Source organism: Poromitra crassiceps (genome assembly GCF_964638095.1).
Source record: "Poromitra crassiceps genome assembly, chromosome: 3".
Classification (NCBI taxonomy): Eukaryota; Metazoa; Chordata; class Actinopteri; order Beryciformes; family Melamphaidae; genus Poromitra; species Poromitra crassiceps.
Genome location: NC_139625.1, coordinates 56,282,576 through 56,309,454, shown reverse-complemented (window position 1 = coordinate 56,309,454; position 26,879 = coordinate 56,282,576). Strand labels below are relative to the sequence as shown.

The 26,879-nt window shown below is 44.7% G+C and overlaps 1 protein-coding gene across 1 annotated transcript in view; it reads right to left on the bottom strand.

The window, feature by feature from the left end:
• cckbra (cholecystokinin B receptor a) overlaps positions 1 to 25,263 on the bottom strand; it is a gene marked incomplete at both ends in the record, with an annotated part of 45,369 nt that extends 20,106 nt beyond the window's left edge. The window contains 2 exons of the mRNA XM_083633879.1: positions 9,759 to 10,020; positions 25,017 to 25,263. Of these exons, the coding sequence (XP_083490005.1) occupies positions 9,759 to 10,020; positions 25,017 to 25,263 (509 nt within the window). The remainder of the gene's footprint in view (positions 1 to 9,758; positions 10,021 to 25,016) is intronic.
• Positions 25,264 to 26,879: the final 1,616 nt, after the last annotated feature.

Sequence of the window (26,879 nt, the reverse complement as noted above, 5' to 3'; positions counted from 1 at the left end):
CTGTCAGGAAGTGAACACGCAGAGGGGGCGGTAACATAAAGACTGTCAGGAAGTGAACACGCAGAGGGGGCGGTAACATAATGACTGTCAGGAAGTGAACACGCAGAGGGGGCGGTAACATAATGACTGTCAGGAAGTGAACACGCAGAGGGGGCGGTAACATAATGACTGTCAGGAAGTGAACACGCAGAGGGGGCGGTAATATAAAGACTGTCAGGAAGTGAACACACAGAGGGGGCGGTAACATAATGACTGTCAGGAAGTGAACACACAGAGGGGCGGTAACATAATGACTGTCAGGAAGTGAACACGCAGAGGGGGCGGTAACATAATGACTGTCAGGAAGTGAACACGCAGAGGGGCGGTAACATAATGACTGTCAGGAAGTGAACACGCAGAGGGGCGGTAACATAATGACTGTCAGGAAGTGAACACGCAGAGGGGGCGGTAATATAAAGACTGTCAGGAAGTGAACACACAGAGGGGCGGTAACATAATGACTGTCAGGAAGTGAACACGCAGAGGGGGCGGTAATATAAAGACTGTCAGGAAGTGAACACACAGAGGGGCGGTAACATAATGACTGTCAGGAAGTGAACACGCAGAGGGGGCGGTAACATAATGACTGTCAGGAAGTGAACACGCAGAGGGGGCGGTAATATAAAGACTGTCAGGAAGTGAACACACAGAGGGGCGGTAACATAATGACTGTCAGGAAGTGAACACGCAGAGGGGCGGTAACATAATGACTGTCAGGAAGTGAACACGCAGAGGGGCGGTAACATAATGACTGTCAGGAAGTGAACACGCAGAGGGGGCGGTAATATAAAGACTGTCAGGAAGTGAACACACAGAGGGGCGGTAACATAATGACTGTCAGGAAGTGAACACACAGAGGGGCGGTAACATAAAGACTGTCAGGAAGTGAACACGCAGAGGGGCGGTAACATAATGACTGTCAGGTAGTGAACACGCAGAGGGGGCGGTAACATAATGACTGTCAGGAAGTGAACACACAGAGGGGCGGTAACATAATGACTGTCAGGAAGTAAACACGCAGAGGGGCGGTAACATAAAGATTGTCAGGAAGTGAACACACAGAGGGGGCGGTAACATAAAGACTGTCAGGAAGTGAACACGCAGAGGGGCGGTAACATAATGACTGTCAGGAAGTAAACACGCAGAGGGGCGGTAACATAAAGATTGTCAGGAAGTGAACACACAGAGGGGGCGGTAACATAAAGACTGTCAGGAAGTGAACACGCAGAGGGGGCGGTAACATAATGACTGTCAGGAAGTGAACACGCAGAGGGGGCGGTAACATAAAGACTGTCAGGAAGTGAACACACAGAGGGGCGGTAACATAATGACTGTCAGGAAGTAAACACGCAGAGGGGCGGTAACATAAAGATTGTCAGGAAGTGAACACACAGAGGGGGCGGTAACATAATGACTGTCAGGAAGTGAACACGCAGAGGGGGCGGTAATATAAAGACTGTCAGGAAGTGAACACACAGAGGGGCGGTAACATAATGACTGTCAGGAAGTGAACACACAGAGGGGCGGTAACATAAAGACTGTCAGGAAGTGAACACGCAGAGGGGCGGTAACATAATGACTGTCAGGTAGTGAACACGCAGAGGGGGCGGTAACATAATGACTGTCAGGAAGTGAACACACAGAGGGGCGGTAACATAATGACTGTCAGGAAGTAAATACGCAGAGGGGCGGTAACATAAAGATTGTCAGGAAGTGAACACACAGAGGGGGCGGTAACATAAAGACTGTCAGGAAGTGAACACGCAGAGGGGCGGTAACATAATGACTGTCAGGAAGTAAACACGCAGAGGGGCGGTAACATAAAGATTGTCAGGAAGTGAACACACAGAGGGGGCGGTAACATAAAGACTGTCAGGAAGTGAACACGCAGAGGGGCGGTAACATAATGACTGTCAGGAAGTGAACACACAGAGGGGCGGTAACATAAAGACTGTCAGGAAGTAAACACGCAGAGGGGCGGTAACATAAAGATTGTCAGGAAGTGAACACGCAGAGGGGCGGTAACATAAAGACTGTCAGGAAGTGAACACACAGAGGGGCGGTAACATAAAGATTGTCAGGAAGTGAACACACAGAGGGGGCGGTAACATAAAGACTGTCAGGAAGTAAACACGCAGAGGGGCGGTAACATAATGACTGTCAGGAAGTGAACACGCAGAGGGGCGGTAACATAAAGATTGTCAGGAAGTGAACACACAGAGGGGGCGGTAACATAAAGACTGTCAGGAAGTGAACACGCAGAGGGGCGGTAACATAAAGACTGTCAGGAAGTGAACACGCAGAGGGGCGGTAACATAAAGACTGTCAGGAAGTGAACATGCAGAGGAGCGGGAACATAAAGACGGCCAGGAAGTGAACACACAGAGGGGCGGGAACATAAAAGTGAACACGCAGAGGGGCGGTAACATAAAGAGAGGTGTTTGTCCTATCTGCGCTTGTTTTGCCTCCAGGGGGGAAGCAGCCAGATGGATGAAACAGTAGCAGAGATACATGAAAGAGACCAAGAGTATAATAAATATTCATAGCCCCTCTTTAGACAGTTTAGACAGCACCCAGGATACCATGCCTGGCCTAGGCTATTAATCATCAAAGAAAATAATATGCACGTCCTCCTGTGACACATTTCCAATCCACACTAAAACTCAACTACAAATGTATGTAGTATGACGAGAGTTGGAAATTGACTCATCTTTCTACTTTGATATTTTACTACTGAATGACAAAATTAAGAGGTGGAGAGTGGTGACTCAGCCACTGCTACAACCAATAGGCCTATCACAATGGTAAAATTGACAAATTGGTAGCCTGACATCGCCAGACCAATTTGCAAATGCGAATGAGTCTGGAACCTCTCACTTCAATTTCTATTTCCAGTTGCAACAGGCGCAGTCCAAAATGCCTCAACCAATCAGAGCATCAAAACGTGTGTTGTAGCGCAGAGCAACTGAAACATGTAAACAGACTATGGTTTGCCAACCGCCATGAGATCAGCTGTTACAGTGAGCCGGGCATTATCGTGAAATAAACCCTGACAGGATGATACAGGACTCTGACACGAAGCAACCGTTAAATTTACCAGACTTCTTTCTGTTGATTGATATGAGTGGACGTGGTCCCCTAGAGTCAGAACTGTGTTTGTTCAGAGCAATGGCATGCTAGCAGTGGTTTGCTATACAGAAATAACAGATGAATGCTGTGATTTTATTGACCAATCAGATGAGCACAAAGCTGTGTAAGGGGCTGTGATTGGCCTGGCTGTTTTCAGGCGGGGTGGAAATCTGTTTGAATGGAGCTAGGGTGGCCAGACACATCTGCCAGAGTAAATAAAACATGAGCTCACAGATTCGTCAGGTTCCCAGGCTAATAAATGCGTGTTTTAGTTATACAAACATGTCTTGAGTTACACCTTAGTCAAAGTGCATAGTTTTTCTGCAAAATGCTATCTAGGTTTAGCTAACCTGGCGAACTTTCCAAGATCAAATTAGCTATACTTACGTATGTAGGTAAGCTGGTTAGTCAGGATTGCATATTTTTTACGGCATGGGCCCAGCCGTCTAGAACAGGGTTTGTCTGTCTGTCTGTCTGTCTGTCTGTCTGTCTGTCTGTCTGTCTGTCTGTCTGTCTGTCTGTCTGTCTGTCTGTCTGTCTGTATGTACAGTATGTATGTCCCCACAAAAGTAGACCATTCCCAGCTCATGCTGCTACTCCCAGCTCATGCTGCTACATGAGCTGGGATCCAATGACAGCATGCGTGGAAGCCACTGCATTATTCGACTCTTTCTTTACCAGTCAAGTAGTCAGTGAGCTAACTTGCACTATGCAAAACTGTGGTTATTTGGCTCCGCCCACCGAGGTTTAACTCGACCAATTATATTATTTCTGCCTCCAGAGCAGCTCTGCCTCTGAGAAATGTTCATAGAACGAAAAAACTATAATCTACATAAATAAAAGCACAGTATTCATAAGCATAATTATATAAACATGACAAAATCATTAAATTCATAGATCCAAACTTGTGTTTCATTAACCACTGTAAGACTCTTATGTGTCTCTATCATTTGCTTCAGTTTCATTTCAAGTTGAATTACGCGGCCATTTCAGGCTAGGAATTGATGCTTCAATAACTCTATATATGTGGCATTATTCATAATAACTAGTCAAAGGTAGATGAAAAAGATTTTATCTTCTGGCAATGTGACTTATAGGCTACCCCCTAGCCCCAGTGCAATTTAAAAATGGTTTGAAGATGAAGCTGTGAATTAGAACATTTGGACTTTGAACATCCGAGTTTCAACTTTCTTTCCTCGTTACCATCCAGACTAATTAACTGCTCTCCCTCCACCTCGTCGTCTTCCCTGTCCAATCCTCGCCGCTTGATAGACAGTGCGCCAACAGAGAATTCTTCAGAGAGTGTTCAAGCACAAAGGGCTGTCAGGGAGAGGGATGTACACGCTTTAGCTCTGTTCAGCTTCTGCTCCATTTTAATTGTGCCAGACCCAAAGTTGTTTATGGCCAGGCATATAAAAAGAGATGGTCCTTGAATGTGGGTCCACAGAGTTGCTGGGTTACGTGGTGCTGCTCGTCTTGCTCCTGAGAGGCTGTATAGACAGATAAATGTCTCTTCTTAACATCACGCAATCCAGACTTCAGCTGCCATAATTGCCCCTCTCCTGACCTTTCCAATGAGCCATTGTCTTCAATCCCTTTGTGTATGTGTACAGTCAGGGGGAGGAGAGACGTCATGTTAACCTCAAATGACAGAGAAGTAGATAGAGGCACCGTTGCAGCGGCAAAACTGAGAACAGAGTATATATTGTCTCTTCTCGCCTACTCCTTCCTTTGCTATGACCCCTGCTAAGCCTTGAAACTTAACTTTCATTCATTTGTTTTTCTTTCATTCCCTCTCTTGTGCTTGTCTAATTAAGCCTCAACAGCAGCTGTCCGCTCACTTCTTTCATCCAAAGAAATACAAAATCTCCCCCTAATGACCTAATACATTATTCAAAGGTGATGGTTGAAGCCCCAACCGCTGGAACCACATTCAGACCCAGGTCAGTGGGTCTGAATGTGGTTCCAGTCATGCATATGTACATGTTCATTCAAGAACACTGGTTATAGATTTCACCATTTATTGCATAAATAGAAATACAGTTATGTTTGGTGTTGAAGGCTCCGTTCTTTTCAGAAGATGTTCCTCCCTGAATCGGCCCAGCAGCATCATGCTACGCCGAACAGGGAGTGCAGCAAAATCCCCCATGGGGATGCAAGACTCCAGATTAATTTAAAGCCATATAACAGAGGGAGCCTAAGCAAGACATGTCATACTGTACATGTTCAACTTTTTGAGCCATGCAGGCTTTTGAGCTAGAATACATGTTTAGCCTTTGAGCCATGCAGACTCTGAACTAGAAAGGTGTAGGCTGGGGTGGTGGAGGCAAAGCATTGCCAGCAGCAGCATTGTGAAGCAGCATACTAGGTGGAGCAAAGATCAGAGTGAGAGGAGGCCGTATTTAAACGGACCACCTGATTGTGAGAATGGCTGTGATTGGTGAATAAACAATGATCCAATCAGCGGCTGACAGCTGGTTACAGCTAGGGTGTAGTAGCCAATGACTTCCGTGTCTCAAATGAACTAACACAAGGCTTCATTTATTATGTAAATCATATCATTTTGCCCAGATAATTATTGGTAGGTGAGGCCATCCAGGTTGCACCCAAATAACCCTCTCAACATCAACTGCCCGAAAGACATCAGAATGAATGGCTGCTGTGATTACTGCAAGTCAGGAAAACAAGAGGGAGGGTTTTCCATCCTTCAATCTCAAATCAGATCAGAGAAGTAACTTTTATTTAATCGTGTTTTTATTCTTTTTTCATGCTTTCCTTTCTTTACTTGCTAATTGCATTAGGATGAAGGGGCAGACAGTGGAATCATGCTGTAATCCCTGGCTTTAGGGCACCAAGGTGACAGCCTTGGTGGATTAGTCTTCAAACTGAAAACACATATTTTGCATTTGTAATTGATGTAGAAGGGGGCACTATTTGCTTGCATAGTTGCAGCATCTTTTCGAGGCCTTACTGTACCTGTGCCTAGGATGTTCCAAATGACTCATTTCCCTGTCGAATAAGGAATATTTAGACTAGTCGACTAGTCTAAAGTAAGAAAACACCAAAAAAACAGTCAAAATTTTGCTAAATATTAAAAAACAAATGTGTGTGTTTATGAGCCATTAGTTAACCGTTAATCACATTCTTCAATAACTGTGGCACTTTGTGGCGTTTACTGTGAACATTGCACTTTAGATTAGGCCAGTGTTTCCCAAACTATGGGTCGGGAGCCCTGATGACCCTGACCCTGATGAAGACCTACAGTGTCTACGCGTTGGTCATTTTAAACATTTTTCTTTGCCAGGTTGCCATTCCAACCTTTGCCTTGGATTGTTTTGGAAGGCAACTTGCATTTTCTTTTTTTTACATTTGACCAAGATATCACTCATGCAGAGTCCTTCACAAGATGGAATGGGTCAGGAGGACCCAATTTGGGTCACGGACCCGTGGGGGTGGGTCGCCAACTGGTCGTCATGTCAACTCATTACCGTATGTTTTTTGTGAGTTTGGGTCCCAGGGAGACACAAAATGTATGTTTTGGGTCCCAAGATGAAAAAGTTTGGGAACCCCTGGAGTAGGCTACACACACACACCCACACGCACGCACGCCACGCGCATGCACACGCGCGCACGCGCACGCACACACACACACACACACACACACACACACACACACACACACACACACACACACACACACACACACACACACACACACACACACACACACACACACACACATTTTTAACATCACTGAATTTTAACCCTACAGCTGGAGGCAGAATTCGCCATCTTCGGCTGCTCAGAGTCCTCTCTGAACTCCCTACAGCTGTGCAACAATCTGACACTGGGGACACCTGTCGCCAAAAGCAGGGCCGGTTCCAGAACAAGATGACTAGGGATGCATCCTAGATAGGAAGGGGTGCACATGCACGGGCCGACCCGGGTGGCCGGCCAAAGGTAAGCAAGAATATTTCAAGTGTTTCAGTAAAGTGCTTTACTGAAATATTTGGACCATATAATGATAATACAATTATCTCAACCTTAAAAGGTTACATATAGGTGCCAAAAAGCCATACATTCACATCAAAGAACAAAGAAAAACAACAATTATAATTCAAGTTTAAACAGTAAGTGTGCAGCTGCAGCATTTATTAAAAAAAAAAAAAAAACTGAGCAACTGAGCATGCAGACAATTAAAATAAGGGTGCAATGCGTGCTTTTGCACCCCTGTAAAACCGGGCCTGGCCAAAAGACTCCTCCTGAAGGAATGGAAGTCCTCCTCTTCACCTTCTTTTCAAGTGTGGCTGATGGACATGATCTCTGTTATCCACCTTATTTTTGAATGCCCCACTGTAAAAAATAATTGTGGGTACAAGGTCCGGTTTAACGTGACTTATTGCAAACCTGAATTATAAACCGGAAACTGGAGTACGTTATAAAAGTTATAAATATAGTCACGTTATAAATAACTAACCAACGCTGGGGGTCCGTATGGAAACAGTGTTACTCGAAATGGTTAAAAGTTAAATCAATTTGGTCATTCAGTGGCGTTTTACTGCCATGTAAAGTAACTATTACGCTAGCCGCTAGCATTAGCCACAGTAGCCGACTACCCACAATGCATTACGTTATCCCAGCACCCGAACGACACGGCTGTAGAGCAGAATGGCTCTGCTGTAAAATCCTCATAGACGTTTTTTTTGTCAAGTTAAAACAGTGTAAAAATTACACCGGAAGCGGAAGAAGCACCCATCAGGCATCATTGCAGCTAGAAATAAGGTGGATACAGGTGGAGAGACTCCGGTCCCTGAGAACCGACTCGCTTAAAAGGTTCTCAACTATCTGGGATCCATTCTTGGCCTACTTTGATGAGGTTAAGAATGACAAGTGACTGAGGTTGGGGGTGACGGGTGGGTCGCCAGGCTGGCGTCTCGTGGGCCCCTTGTGTGGGATCCCATGCACACAGTCTCTTACAAACACATAGGCACCTTATGCGGCTGATAGCACCATGTTATAATGTTGAATGTCGATGATGTATGTTTTTTTCCTCTCTCTTTCTCTTTCTTTCATCCTTTTCCTGTCTGAGCTTGTTTGTTTGTCTTGTTCGCATACTGTTATATATAAAAAAAAAAAAAAAAAAACTAAACACATGACTGACTTTTAACACGTTGAGTGCCAAGGACGAGATATCTCGGCTTACATGATCCAACCGTTGAGTGCCAAGGACGAGATATCTCGGCTTACATAAACATTTTTTTTTTTTGACGGTGGGACATCGATCAACCCCTTTTACGTCTCCTATACCAATATTGGAGGAAGAGAATGTGTATAATCTATTTTACCGACCACTAAGTGGCGACAGTGCTCTCCAGACAGAGAGAAAGCCGAGCAAAAAACAGCCACGGGTCCGCGGGAGAAAGCCATTCTAATTTTCAAGGAAATAGCTGGGCGAAAAGACTTTCGATTTCACACACACACACACACACACACACACACACACACACACACACGCGCGCGCACACACACACACTCGAGTACCTTTGCGCATAAATAAGACCAGAATCGCAAAAGCTTCTTCAAAGCTCTCAGCCGACACCTCAAGAAACGAACGAGCCCGTTTTACAGTAATCCAGACTGCCCGAGAGCGGCCGCGGAGCCAGCAGGAGCCAGCAGCAGCAGCACAGACGGAGGGAGGAGTTTGGAGACACACACACACACACACACACACACACACACACACACACACACACACACACACAATACAGTATACAGACTTGCCCAAGGGCACCCATAATCACAGGCACGTGAGGTGGTTCTAAAAATCCATTTATCTCAAAACTCTCTGAAAATCTCTGAAACCATGCTGTACTCAACGGCTAATATCTACATAACTACTAACTCTACAAACTAACTCTTTTAGACAGAGAAAGCACACATTCTATTAGTTCTTTTTAGATGATTGGTGTTCACGAAGTCTTAACAGAAAAGAATCCTCGGCTCTTGTAAAATGAGCCAGAATCCTCAAAAAAGAACCTGGCAGAACCTACCTACAGCATTGAAAAAAGGGCTGGCAGTCAATGTGTTAACTGACTTGTGCTACAACTTGATTTGTGGAATAAGACGATAACCCTGTGCTCTTAGCTCAAGCAACTGGGACACACAAAAAATTTATTATAAACTAGAGGGCACTTGGTAGAGTGCATACCTCTGCCAACCTCTTACAAAGTTTTGTGGTGTTATGTGAATTCGTTTGGAAGTTAGGCGCCTTTTTGTGATCGTGGCCAGTGGGTGTGGAAAGTTAATCAGTTCTTCTAAGTTGGCCGATGACCTGCTTTTTTGCTAAGTTTCGTGCAAATCCATTCATAGCTTTTTGAGAGAGACAAACAAATAGACAAACAAATACAAACGGGGGCAAAAACATAACCTCCCGTTGGCCCAGCCAACTCCATTGGCGGAGGTGATGGATCTGGACTTGAGAATTCTACAGTAATGAAGAAGATAAGGATGGTCTATACACACACGTCTAATAAGCTTCTAATGCATCACAATGCACTCAAATAGGCTAAATCAATCCCACCCGCTCCTACCAGGTCTGCTCGGCCTGCCCGCTGGGCCAGTCCAGGCGGCACATGTGTCCGATGGAGCTGTTGGACTTGGAGAAGGACCTGAGGGTGCTGAACACCGGGTAGGGCACCATGATCAGCAGCGACAGCAGCCAGGTGGCAGCGATGACGCGGTAGGCGTGGGATCGGGTCTGCCAGGAGCGCGACTTGAGCGGGTTGCAGATGGCGCTGTACCTCTCGATGGCGATGGCCACAAGGCTGAAGGTGGAGATGCTGACAGAGATGCCTGTTGGAAAGGTAAAGGGAAGTATTTAGAGAGCTGGAGAGCTGAGGACTTTCTGAAACTGGACAAAGAACCCCTAAAGAGGGGAGGGGCAGAAGTGTAGTACGACCAGAGACCTTTAATATAGATAGAGACACCCCACTCCAGGCTCCACCAATTGTAAGAAATGGTACTCTTCCGGTCTCCTAAATGGGCATAGTTATCAGCTTGTGATTGGCTGTCTGTCAATGCTATGAAAGTTCATTGGCTGACCAGTCTCCTAAGGGGGTGTGGCAGTGGCAAAACCTCCGAGGCACAGATACAGGACGTGACTGGAGGTTGGGATGTCTCTATTTATATTAAAGGTCTCTGGTACGACTAACTAATCCTCTTTATTTCAAGGTTTTTCACAATCACGGGGTAGGTTTGAAAAAAATTATGTGCCTGTTTTCTTTTTAGGAGGAATGGCTATTTCTTCCCAAGTCAGTCTCAAGTCACGTCCCAAATCTTTATACCAAAGTCAAAGCCAAGTCTCAAGTCAAAATGTAGTCAGAACAAATCAATCTTAAAGAATTTTAATCCGCTGGGATTTTCAATGCAATATGCTTCCTCCGACACATGCGCAGTTGCCAGCCGCTTCTTTTCACTTCACCGGCAGGATGTAGCAGGTGGGAGGATCACTATATTCCCACCAGTTCCCTTCCGCTGCGAACAGGCTCCCCGAACAGGCACCCCGACCGACCAGAGGAGCCGCTAGTGCAGTGACCAGGACAAATAACACTAATCCGGCTTCCCACCCGCAGACACAGCAAATCGTGCCTGTATGGACGCCCGACCAAGCCGGAGGTAACACGGGGGCACGAACCTGCAACCCTCGTGTTGGTAGGCAGGGAATCTACTACTACACTACCCAATGCAATATGGTTTTAATAGGATATAAATTTGGCAAGAGCATAATGAGTTTGATTTCTATGATCAGTTTCAACTTTCACCAGAACCCAAGTAAATACTAGTCTCAAGTATTTTATTCGTGCATCAAGTCAAGTCTACGGCAATTACAATTGTGACTGGAGTCCAAGTCGTGTGATAAGTGGATATTAGTTGTCACTCTGATCAGAGCTGATTGGCTGTTGTTAGTTTCTGTCAGGTGTCTGACAGTTGGACACACTTTTAATCAGCACAAAATGCAGTCAGCAACGATTTTGCTAAACAAAATTGTGTGTGATTTCCCCCGTTTTCTACCCAATTTTACTTGGCCAACCCCCTGCAGTCCCAGTTGTAGCTCCACCACCTCTGCCAATCTGAGGAGAGTTGTAGACTAGCACATGCTTCCTCTGTGCAGTCGCCAGTCACTCCTTTTCACCTGACAGTGAGGAGTTTCACCTGCAGGATGTGGCGCGTGGGAGGATCACGCTATTCCACCCAGTTCCCCTCCCCCCGAACAGGCACACCAACCGACCAGAGGAGGCACTAGTGCAGCGGCCAGAACATACCCTTAATCTGGATTCCCACCCGCAGACACGGCCTGTGCGCGTATGGACGTGACATGGGGGCTCGGACCTGTGACCCTCATGTTGTTAGACATGGAATGGAGTCGCTGCTACCCGGACGCCCACAAGCGCCGCAGCTTGACCACGCCCTTATAGAAAATGTTCCTCCTGTTGTACTAAATCCATTAGTTAATGATCCACATAAGAAATTACCAACTGCATCACCAACAAACAATGAATAACGTCTGTAAAACTGACAAGGATGAAAAACCAGCCTGCCTAAAAGATAAAGGAGACTTTTGCCTTTCACCACTTGTGCTAACATCTTAGCATGGAGACATATTGTCCTTGCCTTGTTATCGATTCTGTGGAACTTGATTAAACAGCTCAATGGCCTGTTGAGCAGCGCGCAGCAACAGCCTCGCTCTACTGTGTGTTTCTAATGGACACCAAGGTGACAAGCTGTACAACAGACTGCGCCCACGTCTTCTCAGCTCCACAAATGCTTCAAAAGGATAAAGGAGAACCATAAAATCAAGACATGAGATCTTTGTCAGTCTCCTCCTCTGGTCCCCAAGGACACCGACTCACTCCGTCAGGTTCAAACGGAGCAGCAATCCTTCAGCAGCAATCCAAGGCCAAGATGAATTTGCATGAATCAATATGCATAAGCTGCAAGACGTGGAGGCAGCTTGTGTGCAGAGTCCGTCAGGGAGGGAGTTAGCCGGGGTGAGACAAATAGCATTAATAAAGCTATACCTGCAACTCACTGGCAGCTATAATAGAGACACCCCACTACTCCTCCATCCCTAAGAGAATCAACAACCTCAATCCACCATTTCCACATCCCATAATATTCATTTGCATCGATTGTTCCTTCGAGGAAGTCTCCTATCTACACTGTGGTTTTGCATTCTCATTTGACAGGGGGATACTTCTATGAACATGGCACAATTCAATTTACAGGAGCCATAATAAGCATGTGTGAGGAGAGGCAGGCTGTGCTTGCCTGAGATTTGAACAAATCTATCTTCTGGGCGATCAGCATCGTACGTTCTCCTGAGGACCGAAGGCAAAATCTTTGTTCCTTTGCACTTTGCAGTATGGTCTATAAGAGGCTGTCTAGAGCTACATGATTTATGATTTAGTGTATGTTTGCTGCCTTTGATATCTGCAAATCGAAAAAGCAAATGCGCGATATCTCGAAAATCTAACGGAATGGTAGAGATGTTTGCTTTGGGAATTGATGTAGAGTCAGATATAGAAGCGAAAAACAGCTTCATGTTGTTATCGCCGTGTGAACAGAACATAGGGGCTGACTTGTAGAGAAAAGGAGAGCAGTCCGTGAGACTGTGCATTATTAAAAGCATTTCAACTTTCTGCAAGAAGGGTAATTTCTTTGATTCCGTGCTACGGCTGTGCTGACATGAAACCTGACAGTATACTGCATCAAGCTACATGAAACCTGGCAGTATACTGCATCAAGCTACATGAAACCTGACAGTATACTGCATCAAGCTACATGAAACCTGACAGAATACTGCATCAAGCTACATGAAACCTGACAGTATACTGCATCAAGCTACATGAAACCTGACAGTATACTGCATCAAGCTACATGAAACCTGACAGAATACTGCATCAAGCTACATGAAACCTGACAGTATACTGCATCAAGCTACATGAAACCTGACAGTATACTGCATCAAGCTACATGAAACCTGACAGTATACTGCATCAAGCTACATGAAACCTGACAGTATACTGCATCAAGCTAAAACCAATAGGCTGACATGAAACCTGACAGTATACTGCATCAAGCTAAAACCAATAGGCTGACATGAAACCTGACAGTATACTGCATCAAGCTAAAACCAATAGGCTGACATGAAACCTGACAGTATACTGCATCAAGCTAAAACCAATAGGCTGACATGAAACCTGACAGTATACTGCATCAAGCTACATGAAACCTGACAGTATACTGCATCAAGCTACATGAAACCTGGCAGTATACTGCATCAAGCTACATGAAACCTGGCAGTATACTGCATCAAGCTACATGAAACCTGACAGTATACTGCATCAAGCTACATGAAACCTGGCAGTATACTGCATCAAGCTACATGAAACCTGACAGTATACTGCATCAAGCTACATGAAACCTGACAGTATACTGCATCAAGCTACATGAAACCTGGCAGTATACTGCATCAAGCTACATGAAACCTGGCAGTATACTGCATCAAGCTACATGAAACCTGACAGTATACTGCATCAAGCTAAAACCAATACGCTGACATGAAACCTGACAGTATACTGCATCAAGCTACATGAAACCTGACAGTATACTGCATCAAGCTACATGAAACCTGACAGTATACTGCATCAAGCTACATGAAACCTGGCAGTATACTGCATCAAGCTACATGAAACCTGACAGTATACTGCATCAAGCTAAAACCAATAGGCTACTGATGCTCTCAGGTGGAGAAATATCTTAGCGTTTCAAATGAGCGATCTTTTCAAACCTCCCTTTTACAGCCCTGTTGTTGCCAGAATAAAATGTCAGCATTGTAGGTTTCTGGAATCCACAGAAATGTGCATGTAATGAACCATAATATGTTGCATATCATGTTGCTAGGTACATGAATATTAAGGTTATACAGTCCTCATCTAGCCTAACGACTGTCCCTAAGGGAGTAAGGGAGCTGTAGCGTCCCCGTCATACAAGCAAGAGACCAGTTTGACGTTTGACAGGCACGCTGGGCTCTATTCTCCCACAGGCCATCGGCGCTATTACGGGCCTTAACCGCAAAAAAACGTGCCTTGCGCCTGTTTCGGCAAGATAGCAATAGGCTTTAGGCTGCCAAATGCGCTTTAGGCCGAATGGGCGTGGCGCAGTCCCAAAGTGGGCGTGTCGGCGCTAAATACCAGCCTAGTCATATCTTGGGAGCTGGCCTACATTTAGCGCTTTGCGCTTTTCAAAAGCAGGCCTATTCTTTGCCTTCACTGCTTCTTCTCTGTCACCCTTCTCTCTCTCTCTCTCTGAGTTCCCAGCATGCATTGTGTTTCTTCATTTCGCTACTAAATAGCCACCAAATGAGCCAAAATAGATATAAAAGGTAGTTCTAAATTAATGTGTAATGGTAACACAGCCTGCCATTGTCAACATTTCAATATTGGACCAAATAAAACCTCGAAATGAAAACACCACCCTATGTGAAACATATATGTCCTCCTGGGCATATATATACCCCTTGTCGAGTTAACGTGATTTAGAGAAGTAACAGCGGCGCTTCGGAACGCGCTTCTAATGGCATCTGCTATACTGTGATGTCCGTCCAATAACTTGGCCCTATTTCACATTTAGTTTTACAATAAAAACACATTTATGCAATGACTTGACATAATGTAGGGTATATTTATGTGCATCATCCTTCCTGCAGCAGGCGAGAGAAAATGATATCTTTCTGGACAAACTTTCACCAATCTAATAGGCTATATTTTTCTAGCTGATGCATAGAACATTATTTTCACTTTGATCTTGCTATAGTGTAGCGTATTTACATGCTTGCAGTATTGAAACTGCAGTTAGATTGGTTTGAGAAGCATAATAATATGGAATAATAGCCTATAATGCAGACAGACAGGCTGGATGAAGGGAGGGGGGGGGGGGGCAGAGCGTTTGGCTTTCTCTGGTTTTGCGGGATCACTGGAATTGGAGCTAAAAAGGCAAGCGTGGGATTCGTTTATTGCACTTATCCAATGAGCATGACGGTGCATAATTTTACGCCTAAAAGGCGTGGTTGTAATGCTTTGGGCTGCATCTAGCGCCAGCACGACGATATCAAGTGCGCCTTTCCACGCCCACTGCTTTGATCTGCGCCTGCCGCTCGGCCTAGAAACTGCGCCGATGCAACGATAGGGGCCGCTGTGTTTTTACTTTTGCTTTTAAACCCAACCCAAACCATAACTCTAACCTTAACCGTTTTAGTTGCCTAAACCTAACCAAGTTGTTTTACTTGCCGAAACATAACCAAAGTTGTTGTGCGTTTAACGTTGGAAAGGCGGCGAGGTTTCCTAATAGGTGCTTTGCTTAAAATTTAAGTTGAGATTGTAGTGATGATGTAGTGAAATGCCACGTTTTATAAACGTATTTTGCCGACGCTTAGTTTCAAATTTATGTTGATATTGTACATTTCCTGGTTTTCAGATATGTAAAATACCAATGTTTTATTCTGGCAATTGGGTGCCCTTTATAAAGGCTTTGTACATTCACAGTGAAGGGTAGTAGAACTTTCAGGTGATGTATAGTATTGATACTCCAATCATTTGAATTGATGGCATTGCAGATAGGCGGCTCAAAGACAATTAACAGCAGACTAATGTTTCTTGTCTGAAGCGCTTTTAAATCTGGTCCCGAAGCACTAGGGACAAATTTACATCAACCGTTCAGCATTTCAGTCCAGGTCACCTTGACCATCTGTTTCATTACTGTCTAGTGGGCAACACTGATCATCACACATCAGCTATACTGATGCACCACACTCAGAGCCTCAGAGTTGGTGGTCTGGAAGTAGGAGAAAATGTGTCATTTTCAGCACATCTGTGTGTATGTCAGGGACAAGACAACATACAGTAGGTTTGTGCTACTACTTTTCACGTTAATAACGTATCTTATAGGGATGCACCGATGTGAAAATTTTGGCCGATACGACATTGCCGTTATGGCCGATAACCGATATTTACCGATGTCAATATGATCTGTATAAAAACACATTTCTATGATAATAACATTTTGTACATACTGAAAAACAATGTAAACACTGTGAAATTGAAAAAGTAATGCATTTCTTTATTTACAAAAAAAGACCATAAATCATAGATTCACCACGTTGTTTCCTCTCAATGTGAACATTGGCTGTTACCGATAACCGATATTAACATTGCAACATCAGACCGATGCCGATATGTAAAAAAATGACTAACATCGGCCGATACCGATATGATTGCTGATACTGTACATCATGCATCACTAGTATCTTATATAAATGTGTTGTATGATGTATGTTAAATGTGTGTCGGATCAACCTAAATGTATTCCTAAATGTGTGTTATATGAACCTAAATGTGCATTTTGTAGTCAAACAGAAGGTCTTGTATGAGTGCGACAGACTTAAGGATATACTGCTGGAACCTGAAGACCAAATGAAGCAATGTCTATTTGCCAGATTGCATTCATCACCCCATTTAATGGCTGATAAACGACACATTGTAAAACCCTCAAGAGCTCAAGAGATTTAATGCCTGTTTAACTGGGACTGTAAATTCATGTAAATTCACTGCTTATTTAACGTTTATTTAACGCCTATTTAACTCAGACTGTAAATTTCATGTAAATTCAATGTAAACTCATATTTAACTCAGACTGTACATTTCATGTCAATTCAATGTAAATTCAAATTTAACTCGGACTATAAATTCACTGCCTATTTAACACCTATTTAACTCAGACTGTAAATCTCATGTCAATTCAACGTAAATTAATATTTAATATCCACGGAATACTCCTCCACTCATGTACATATTGTATATACAGTATACTTGATTTGATTGCACTTGCATACTGTGGCAATAAAAGTGATTCTGATTCTGATTCTGAAGAGCTCAAATGTTTGGCAGTCAGTGGAGCCCATAAAGCGTCAATATATTTACACTCAAGACGTTCAAACTGCAAAGAATACAGTGCAGTCAGCTCTTTAATATTCCTGCTGCAGCAGACCTTTCTGTTTGTATGTTAAACAGAGTGCACACGCCACTCTACTGTATGCACGACTCAGTCAATTCCTTGCATTAGAAAGTCCATTCCAGTTGGTCCATTTCAAGGCTTCCTCCCCGACACTTGACTGCACTGTGCTGAGAGGCCACCGTTTGCAAATCAGAGACGCTCTGATCCTGGACAAGGTGCTGCCCAGTTAATTTCCAGCCAAGTAAGTGCCCCGCCCCCCCACGTTACAGCTTCTCTTTTTTAGGCTGAGGGAGCCCTAATCCTTTTCCTGCTTCATTAAACTGGAGTGGCTGAGCGCTCGATCGCAGCACACCGCTTGATAACTGGCTTTCCCAGAGACACTGCCGAGTTGTGAGTTGTGAGGTCAAGAGCGCTCCGTAAACCCTCCACAGCCTCCTGGGAGAGAGAGAGGATTTTCTCTGTTTGTTTTTTCCTTCCGGTGTGCGTATCTACAGTGTGCCCAGCCCCATTCATGCCACATTCCCTTTACGCATACAGTGCTGGAGCTCCATATTCTCCTGACGACGCACACACCCCCAAGGCGTACAAACTTTTTTTACCAATGCAATTACGGCAATGCGTTATGAAATATGAGTGCCAGATGTCCTTCCAGCCAAGTTTGTCAAAGTGTGCTGGAAGCCCAAATTCAAATATATTATGCAATCGCGACCTGAGGGGGAGCCCGGCAGAGGGAGCTGGTACGTTGGTTGGTAATTGCATCACACTACCAGCACAAAAGAAATACACACACAAACAAGGATGCGTGCGGCTGAACACACGCACAAACACCCCATGAATATTGCACCATCGATCCCATTACTGCCACAGAGACGGCAGAGAGGCTATGATTCACATGAGCTTATCGAGCTAGGGGCGGATGGATGGGAGAGAGAGGGATAGATGAATGGATGCATAGATGGATGGATGGTGTAGTATGGTGTTAACCGATGAGTTTGCCAAGGCTGGGCGAGTTCACCGGGCAAGCAGGCCGCCGTGAGAATCCATGAGCAAGGAAAGTCGAAATGCTCCTCCGCATTGATTGGCTTTGCCTGATAGAAAGCTTGGCTCATGGGCAGCTCCTGTCCAGCGCAGGCAGATGTCATAGACTTGGTGGGGGAGGTAGTTGGGGGTGTTGTAGAGGTGATCAACAGTCACGTGACTTTCCATGACGTTTCCAGCCCCGGAAGAGAGTTTCCCATTCATTTTCTCCATAGACATTTCGAAAAATCCTTATAATGAGTTTTAAGGCTGGAACCAAGCCAACCCGTGACCCGTGACCAGTTGGAACAAAAACTAAAAATAAGCAGGGTTTTCAAAGGTTCGAAGGTTCCAGCCTTAAAACTAGCTATATGGAGAACTCTCTTCCAGGGCAGGACATCACGGAAAGTAGCCGGTAGCCGGTAGCTTTGACGTCCCACATCATGAAGACCCTGGAGAAACTCGTCCTGGAGCAGCTCAGGTCTATGGTCAAACCATCCCTTGACCCCCTCCAGTTCGCCTACCAGCCCCGACTGGGAATGGAGGACGCTGTCATCTACCTGACCAACCGCGCCTACGCCCACCTTGACAACCCGGCCACCACTGTGAGAGTCATGTTCTTCGACTTCTCCAGTGCTTTCAACACCATCAGGCCGGCTCTACTGGGTGAGAAGCTGACGGCGATGCGGGTGGATGCCCCCCTGGTGGCCTGGATTGTGGACTACCTGTCTGGCAGACCACAGTATGTGCGCCTGCAGAACTGTGTGTCAGACAGAGTGGTCAGCAATACGGGAGCACCACAGGGGACGGTCTTCTCTCCCTTCTTCCTCACCATCTACACTACGGACTTCACCTACCATACAGTCTTCAGAAGTTCTCTGACGACTCTGCGATAGTGGGATGTATCAAAGATGGCGACGACGATGAGTATCGGGATGTGGTGGCCAACTTTGTCACATGGTGTGAGCAGAACCACCTGCAGCTCAACGTGTCAAAGACAAAGGAGCTGGTGGTGGACCTGAGGAGGGTCAAGGCTCCGGTGACCCCTGTTTCAATCCACGGGGTCAGTGTCGACATAGTGGAGGATTACAAGTATCTTGGAGTGTACATTGACAATAAACTAGACTGGGCTAAGAACTCTGATGCACTCTACAAGAAGGGGCAAAGCCGTCTCTACTTTCTGAGACGGCTGAGGTCCTTCAACGTCTGCCGGACCATGCTGAGGATGTTCTATGAGTCGGTAGTGGCTAGTGCCTTCCTGTATGCTATTGTGTGCTGGGGCAGCAGGCTGAAGGCAGCGGATGCCAACAGACTCAACAAACTGATCCGTAAGGCCAGGGACATTGTGGGGCTGGATCTGGGCTCTCTGACTGCGGTGTCAGAGAAGAGAACGTTGTCCAGGCTACGCTCCATCATGAACAATGACTCGCACCCACTCCACGGCGTGGACAACATAGCATTTACTACACTACATGCTATGTTGTGTTCTTCTGCTTATTTTGCTTAATATTGCATTTACTACTGTTTATTTTATGCTATGTGTGTTCTGTGAGCGAGCTACTGTAACTTGTCCCAATTTCCCCCCGGGGATCATTAAAGTCTTTCTGATTCTGATTCTGATTCTACCAGCCACGACAGCGTGTGGCTGGTATTGTTTTCACCTTGTCTGTGTGTGTGTTTATAAGTCTGTGGACAGATTTTTCTCACCATGATACCGTCACAACCGTGCAAGATGCAGTCACAAAACTTCACAGCGGTGTAGTTCAGATCACAATGAAGGCAGAGTTAAAAGATGGGTGTGGTCCAAGCAAGGGAGCTGCAAGTAGGGTCCGCCCACTTTACGTGCGTTGCGGTTGGTGTGATCCCATCGCAAGATGGTCTCGATCATCTATTTTGGCGATTTTTATGCCAGAAATGTACAAGGATTCAGGGATTTCCACAAGAATTATATTCTTATCAAGGTGGATAAGCCTCTGAAACAGCAGTTAGACCAAACTATTTTAGGTTTAACAGCTCCTTAGGGCAGGCACTGCACATACTGTACGGTAGGAGAAACCAAATAATGTCACTGCCGGTTTTCCAGACTGTTCTTCTGTATCTGTGGTCAACGAGGATCCTCCATCTGGACGACATGACTAGCTGATGTGATTTCCAAGTAGGGTTAGATGACCCATTGGTTCCCATCGAGCACACAGAGTAAAACGCTGTGCAGCCATCGCCTCGAGCGAAACGACAAGGACTCAAATGTACCTATTACAGCTTAGAGCGCCCGGTAATTGAAAAGCAGAGAGCCTCCTCACAGACAGGGTGCTGCGTTGTTAAGATAATAGGATTGCGGAACTCCACTATGGGCAGCATTCATAAACTTAATTTGAATAGGATAATTTTAAATTGAATTTATTCGTTTGAATCTGAATTCCAATCAAATTGAAACTGAACGTAATATGAAATTGAATTAATTCCCTCTGAAACTGTATTCAGTTCTCACAATTCAAATTCAGTTCTTGCAATTGAATTGACTGAGACACACAGCCTGGTCGTTGAGGAGGAGCAACAAAGTGCAGATTCTCCTTTTCGGCCAATCAGCACGAGTGTCTGTTTTTGACCATTTCCTGCACTCCATTGATCCATGGGCTTGATACACGTTGAAGAATGTTTCTTTGGATCATGGATGAGCCTGGGACTGAGCTGTCAAACATGCTAATGCTGCAACTGATGGCATCCAGCTCGGAGTAGCATGTCCAGAGAACTGAAGGGATCTGGAATTTTCGGGACAAAAAGGTAAAAAGGAGTTCCGTTTTTCACTGGAATTATTCAAGTTAAATTATACAAATTCAAATTATTATCGGAATACCCGTGCAGTGTATCAGGCTGCGCAACCATTGTTAGCTCACTCATTCACTCTCTCACTCACTCACTCACTCACTCACTCACTCACTCACACACACACACACACACACACACACACACACACACACACACACACACACACACACACACACACACACTCATACACAGAGACTGCATTCTGATTATAGTTCTGATTCTGATAGCCGTTGGAACACAATCACTGGCCATTTAGTCTGGCCTCGCTCACAGAGTTGGCATGCAGCCTATCCTCTCTCTCCCCAGAGGGTTTTCAAAACTTTTCATAGTCCACGTCCCTGGCTGATTCCAACTCTGCTCAGCTGTGGTCCTCCACTCAGGTGAGCTCCATCAATAGCCAACGAACGGAGCGCTCCATGGTGCTGAGCCTGTGTTCACTCATTTTGGCCACAAATTAGCCATTCTTGCCCATTTAGTCAGCCCTAATTACCTAATTCAAAAGTCTGGCTCCATTAGGTCACCTGCAGGGGTCAGTGCGATAAAATGGCATAGATGTGGCCGAACACAATTTCTGCTCACTCCCACGCATTCTTATTATAGGATGTGATTAAAAAAATAAAATAAAAATGCAATTATTTAAGTTGAGCAATTCAAATTCAAATATAAATAATTAAATTTCTGCCCATATACTCCACCATGTGATGGCTGTTCTGACCTCAAGGTGAAGCCCGCCCCACTTCCCCGCTGTCCTTGAGTCTGACTCAGGACTCATGTTGGGCACATTATGACTCCAGCCTGATGGGAGCCAGCTCATCGCTAGGTCACACTCCTGAAGATGTGTGACTGTTCCAGTGCCTCCAACATGATGGGCAGCTTCTGACAGGCGAGAGGGAGCCCAGAATAACCCCTCGGGGAGGCTCTTGTTAAAGATATCACGCAATTTTCTGGCAGAAGTCTAATGCTGTAACGTTAACACATTCGCCAGCATTTGCCACCTATAAAGGACGGCACAAGTATGATGAAGGCCTAGCGGCATCTGGGTAGTGTAGCGGTAAAAGCACTCGTCTACCCCCGTGGAGACACGGGTTCAATTCCCGGCAGCGGTACTTCCGGCTTGGTCCTACAGACACAATTGGCCATGTCTGCGGGTGGGAAGCAGGTTTGTTATGAGTCCTGGTTGCTCCACTAGTGCTTCCTCTGGTCAGTTGGGGTGCCTGTTCAGGGGGAGGGGAACTGGGGGAATAGAGGGATCCTCCCACGTGCAAGTCCTGCCAGTGAATTCCTCGCTGTCAGGTGAAATGCACATGTATCAGAGGAAGCATGTGCTAGTCTACAACTCTTCCCAGATCAGCAGAGGGGATGGAGCAGCAACTGGGACAGCAGGGGGAATTGGCCAAGTACAATTGGAGAGAAAATGGGCAAAATACAGAGGGGAAAAAAAGATGAGGAAGGCCTATTAAACCACTGAGGAGCTGCTGAATGACCAATTTCTTCCAAAACGCAGAGTTAATCAGTTCAGCCCAGCGAGGGCTCGTCATGGCATGGTATGATTTGGAAATAATTAGTTCATCGCAAGCTTAGCATTTCATTTCAGTGCTATAATGAGCAAACGAAAAACAGCTGAGAATTGATCGTTTTATTCGTATTCTTCTCAATTCTTCCCAATTGCTTATGTTGTGAAACATATTCCATATTGCTATCTGTTACGTGGGAGTGTCTGTGCTTGATTGTTCCTCTCCAGGCCCTCCCCCCTGTGCTGTGGCACCTGTGCAGGAGATCACAGGTGTACTCACTCTGCCAATCAGAGGCTGCAGGTTAAAACCATGGAGAGACAGACAAGTCAGCCCCAGTGGGCCATCGTGACTGCTTGGTGCTGTGTGTTGGTGTATACCAAATTCCTTACAGCTTGGTGCTGCGTGTTGGGGCTTCCCAAAACTGTGTAGCACACAGCATTGTGTGCTGTGTGCGTGGTGCTTAGCACTTGTGGATCGGTGTCGGTCAAAACCAACTCTTCTAGAGAGTGACTCTCAGACTGAGAGTGGGGCGCCTGTTGACTCTGCTTGAGAGTGTGGTCAGTTTATTTGATTAACCATAGCTTTTGTGTTATTAACCACTCTTCCTCTGTTTCAGGAAGCAGTCCTGTGTTGATTTGATTTGTACCTTTTTATTTAACCTTATTTTAGTAATAAAATCTGATTATTGTAAATTATCTGTCTTCTTTGTCCCCCGGTTTGTTGTGTTTCATATGTTACATCCTTTCTCCCCTGGTCAAACTTGGGAACGTAACACTATCTATTAAAAAGGGTTCACTAGGCAAAAAATAAGCACAATAGGAAATGGTGCTATTTCTAATGAATAATTGCAAATGTTGCATGCCGAGGCTTGTGTCCGCCTGAGACAAACCCAGATCAAAGATGTGACCTTTAACGCGCGCGGCCCAGTCACTGCTATGACATTGAAACACTCAAAAATATTCCAAGTCACTGCTATGACATTGAAACACTCAAAAATATTCCAAGTCACTGCTATGACATTGAAACACTCAAAAATATTCCAAGTCACTGCTATGACATTGAAACACTCAAAAATATTCCAAGTCACTGCTATGACATTGAAACACTCAAAAATATTCCAAGTCACTGCTATGACATTAAAACACTCAAAAATATTCCCAGTCACTGCTATGACATTGAAACACTCAAAAATATTCCAAGTAACTGCTGACATTAAAACACTCAAAAATATTCCAAGTCACTGCTGACATTGAAACACTCAAAAAATATTCCCAGTCACTGCTATGATATTAAAACACTCAAAAATATTCCCAGTCACTGCTATGACATTGAAACACTCAAAAATATTCCCAGTCACTGCTACAACATTGAAACACTCAAAAATATTCCCAGTCACTGCTACGACATTAAAACACTCAAAAATATTCCAAGTCACTGCTACGACATTAAAACACTCATAAATATTCCCAGTCACTGCTATGACATTGAAACACTCAAAAATATTCCCAGTCACTGCTATGACATTAAAACACTCAAAAATATTCCCAGTTACTGCTATGACATTGAAACACAAAAATATTCCAAGTAACTGCTATGGCATTAAAACACTAAAAAATATTCCAAGTCACTGCTATGACATTGAAACACTCAAAAATATTCCCAGTCACTGCTATGATATTAAAACACTCAAAAATATTCCCAGTCACTGCTATGACATTGAAACACTCAGAAATATTCCCAGTCACTGCTACGACATTGAAACACTCAAAAATATTCCAAGTCACTGCTACGACATTAAAACACTCATAAATATTCCCAGTCACTGCTATGACATTGAAACACTCAAAAATATTCCCAGTCACTGCTATGACATTAAAACACTCAAAAATATTCCCAGTCACTGCTATGACATTAATATACTCAAAAATATTTAAAGGTGCAGTAAGTTAGGTTCCTCCCCATAGCACAACATACAGTGTGTGTGGTTTGATCAGTAGGCCTACCACTACCAGTCAACAGTTTGGACACGTATGTTTCTTTATTTTTTACTATTTTTTAGATGTTAGAATAATAGTAAACACATCAAAACTATGAAATAACACAAAAGGAATTAGGCAGTGACCAAAAAAGTTAAAAAAAAAAGTTTGATTCTTTAAAGTAGCTGCCTTTTGCCTTGAAAGGCAAAGGCTTTGGAAATAAATTCATGGGATAAACTTTAGTATCTATATTTATCTAATAAATTAATTTTAATCATTTAGCTTTAACAGAATGAAAAACAGTACATTCAGATCAGGTGGGTCCATATTATTGACTGGTGTATGTATTACCTCTTCATGAGATGCTTCTGCTGGATCAGTTTGGATTAGTTAGCTGACTCATTTCAATTTTTTAATGGTTTTGGTAAGTTACAGATGACCTCACCCATAAAGTAGGTGACAGTCTTGCACATGGCGGCTCCGAAGATGAAGTCCTCCAGGATGTTGGGGATGAGGGTGAAGGGCATGCAGAAGATGGCCATCATCAGGTCGCTGACGGCCAGAGACAGCAGGAAGGAGTTGGTGACAGTACGCATCCGCTTGTTCAGCACCAGCACCACGATGATCAACAGGTTACCAAAGACACTGACCACGAAGATGAGCACGTACAGCAGGATACGCACAGAGTCCATCTCTGAGAGAGAGAGAGAGAGAGAGACACACACACACAGACAGACAGAGAGAGAGAGAGGGCATAATTTATAATATCTGTTGTTTTATATAGCTTGGCCGATCAATTATAGGGAGGAAAGTACATTATCTAGTAGTGCATTACCAGCAGTGCATTAACGGAACAGATAAGAACAGAACAGACAAGAAGAAGAAGAGTGCATGAGCCTACCTGAGTGGTTGTTCATGTGGAAAACTATAGAATCTTACTCTTTCATCAGTTTGTTAGTATTTTGTCTTGTAACGCCCCAGAATAAAACATAGTTGAAAGATAATAAAATAAAATGTTTGCTTTTATTCAATGACACAACAAATATCTCAGACTCCATTTGAACCAAGGACGCTGCAGCCTATATGTTGTTTGTTTTAGCCAGGTTGCCCTAAAACAGCAAATATTAATCATTTTGTTTGATAAGCAAATCCTCTAAGGCAGGGGTGTCAACCATACGGCCCGAGGGCCAGAACCGGCTCGCCAGAGGGTCCAATCCGGCCCACAGGATAGTTTTGCAAAGTGTGAAAATTGCACTGAGAAGTAGATTTGATATGATAAGCATAATGGTAGCTGAGAAAACCTTATGTGAAAATGTACTTGTAGGCCTAATCTTTACACTAAAAGACTCCGGATAATTTGGAGGTGTTGTTATTTATAGGTTATTATGCATTGATTTTCTTTGTCTGGCACACTTAACACCAGATTGGGTCCTATGTGGCCTGTGGACTAAAATGAGTTTGACAGCCCAGCCCTGCTCTAGGGGGTGTGAGGCGAGGCTACGTTCAATCCCTGAAGACTATAGAGGTCAGTTTAAGTGACGCACCATCCACCCATGGTCCAGACTGAAGAGCAGGGCAGTCTGCAGCACAACTGACCACACTTCAATTCAAAGAGCTATTCTTTAGCCAACAGCATTGTGTCCAGCATGCATGATCAGCACAACGGAAGGGCCACCTCTGCAAACACCTCCTCGCTCCCGACCAGCAGGAAGCTGACACCGGGAGGCTCAGACAGCAATACGCATTGTATTTGATTCTGTGTGAAAATGGAATTATAATGCATTCGCTGAGCGGCAGGCAGCGCCGCGTCGGCTCCCCCAGAGCCAAGCTCAGCCCGGGACAATTCACTTTAATAGCTCCTCCGACTCCCTCAAGCATGACAGCTGTGTTCACCAAATCCACGCGCATCTATAAATACATCACGGATCACAGGGACGCGTTTACCTCTCAGATGCTCCTACAAGGCACGAGTGGCTGACGCGGAACCATTTTGGCGTGACCCGGACTCCCGCGAGAATAACACTGCAGCTTAAATAACTGCCATACTCATCAGAGTGTTTTCCTTGGCCGTATCCTGTTACTATTTGCTGTTGCGACACTGACGGCATCCCAGTCTCCCCATGGGGATCATTAGCAGTGTAATCACCTCCTCTCGTCTTCTCTTCTCTTTAGGAAAGGATTAGTGCAAACTCCACGGGGATCAGAGGCAAATTCGAAAAGTCTCATATCTTTGGCTGGAAATATGGACAAGGGGCTGCGCAGGTGGATTTTTGGAGCCTAGTTCCTACACTATAACCGGAGTAATAAG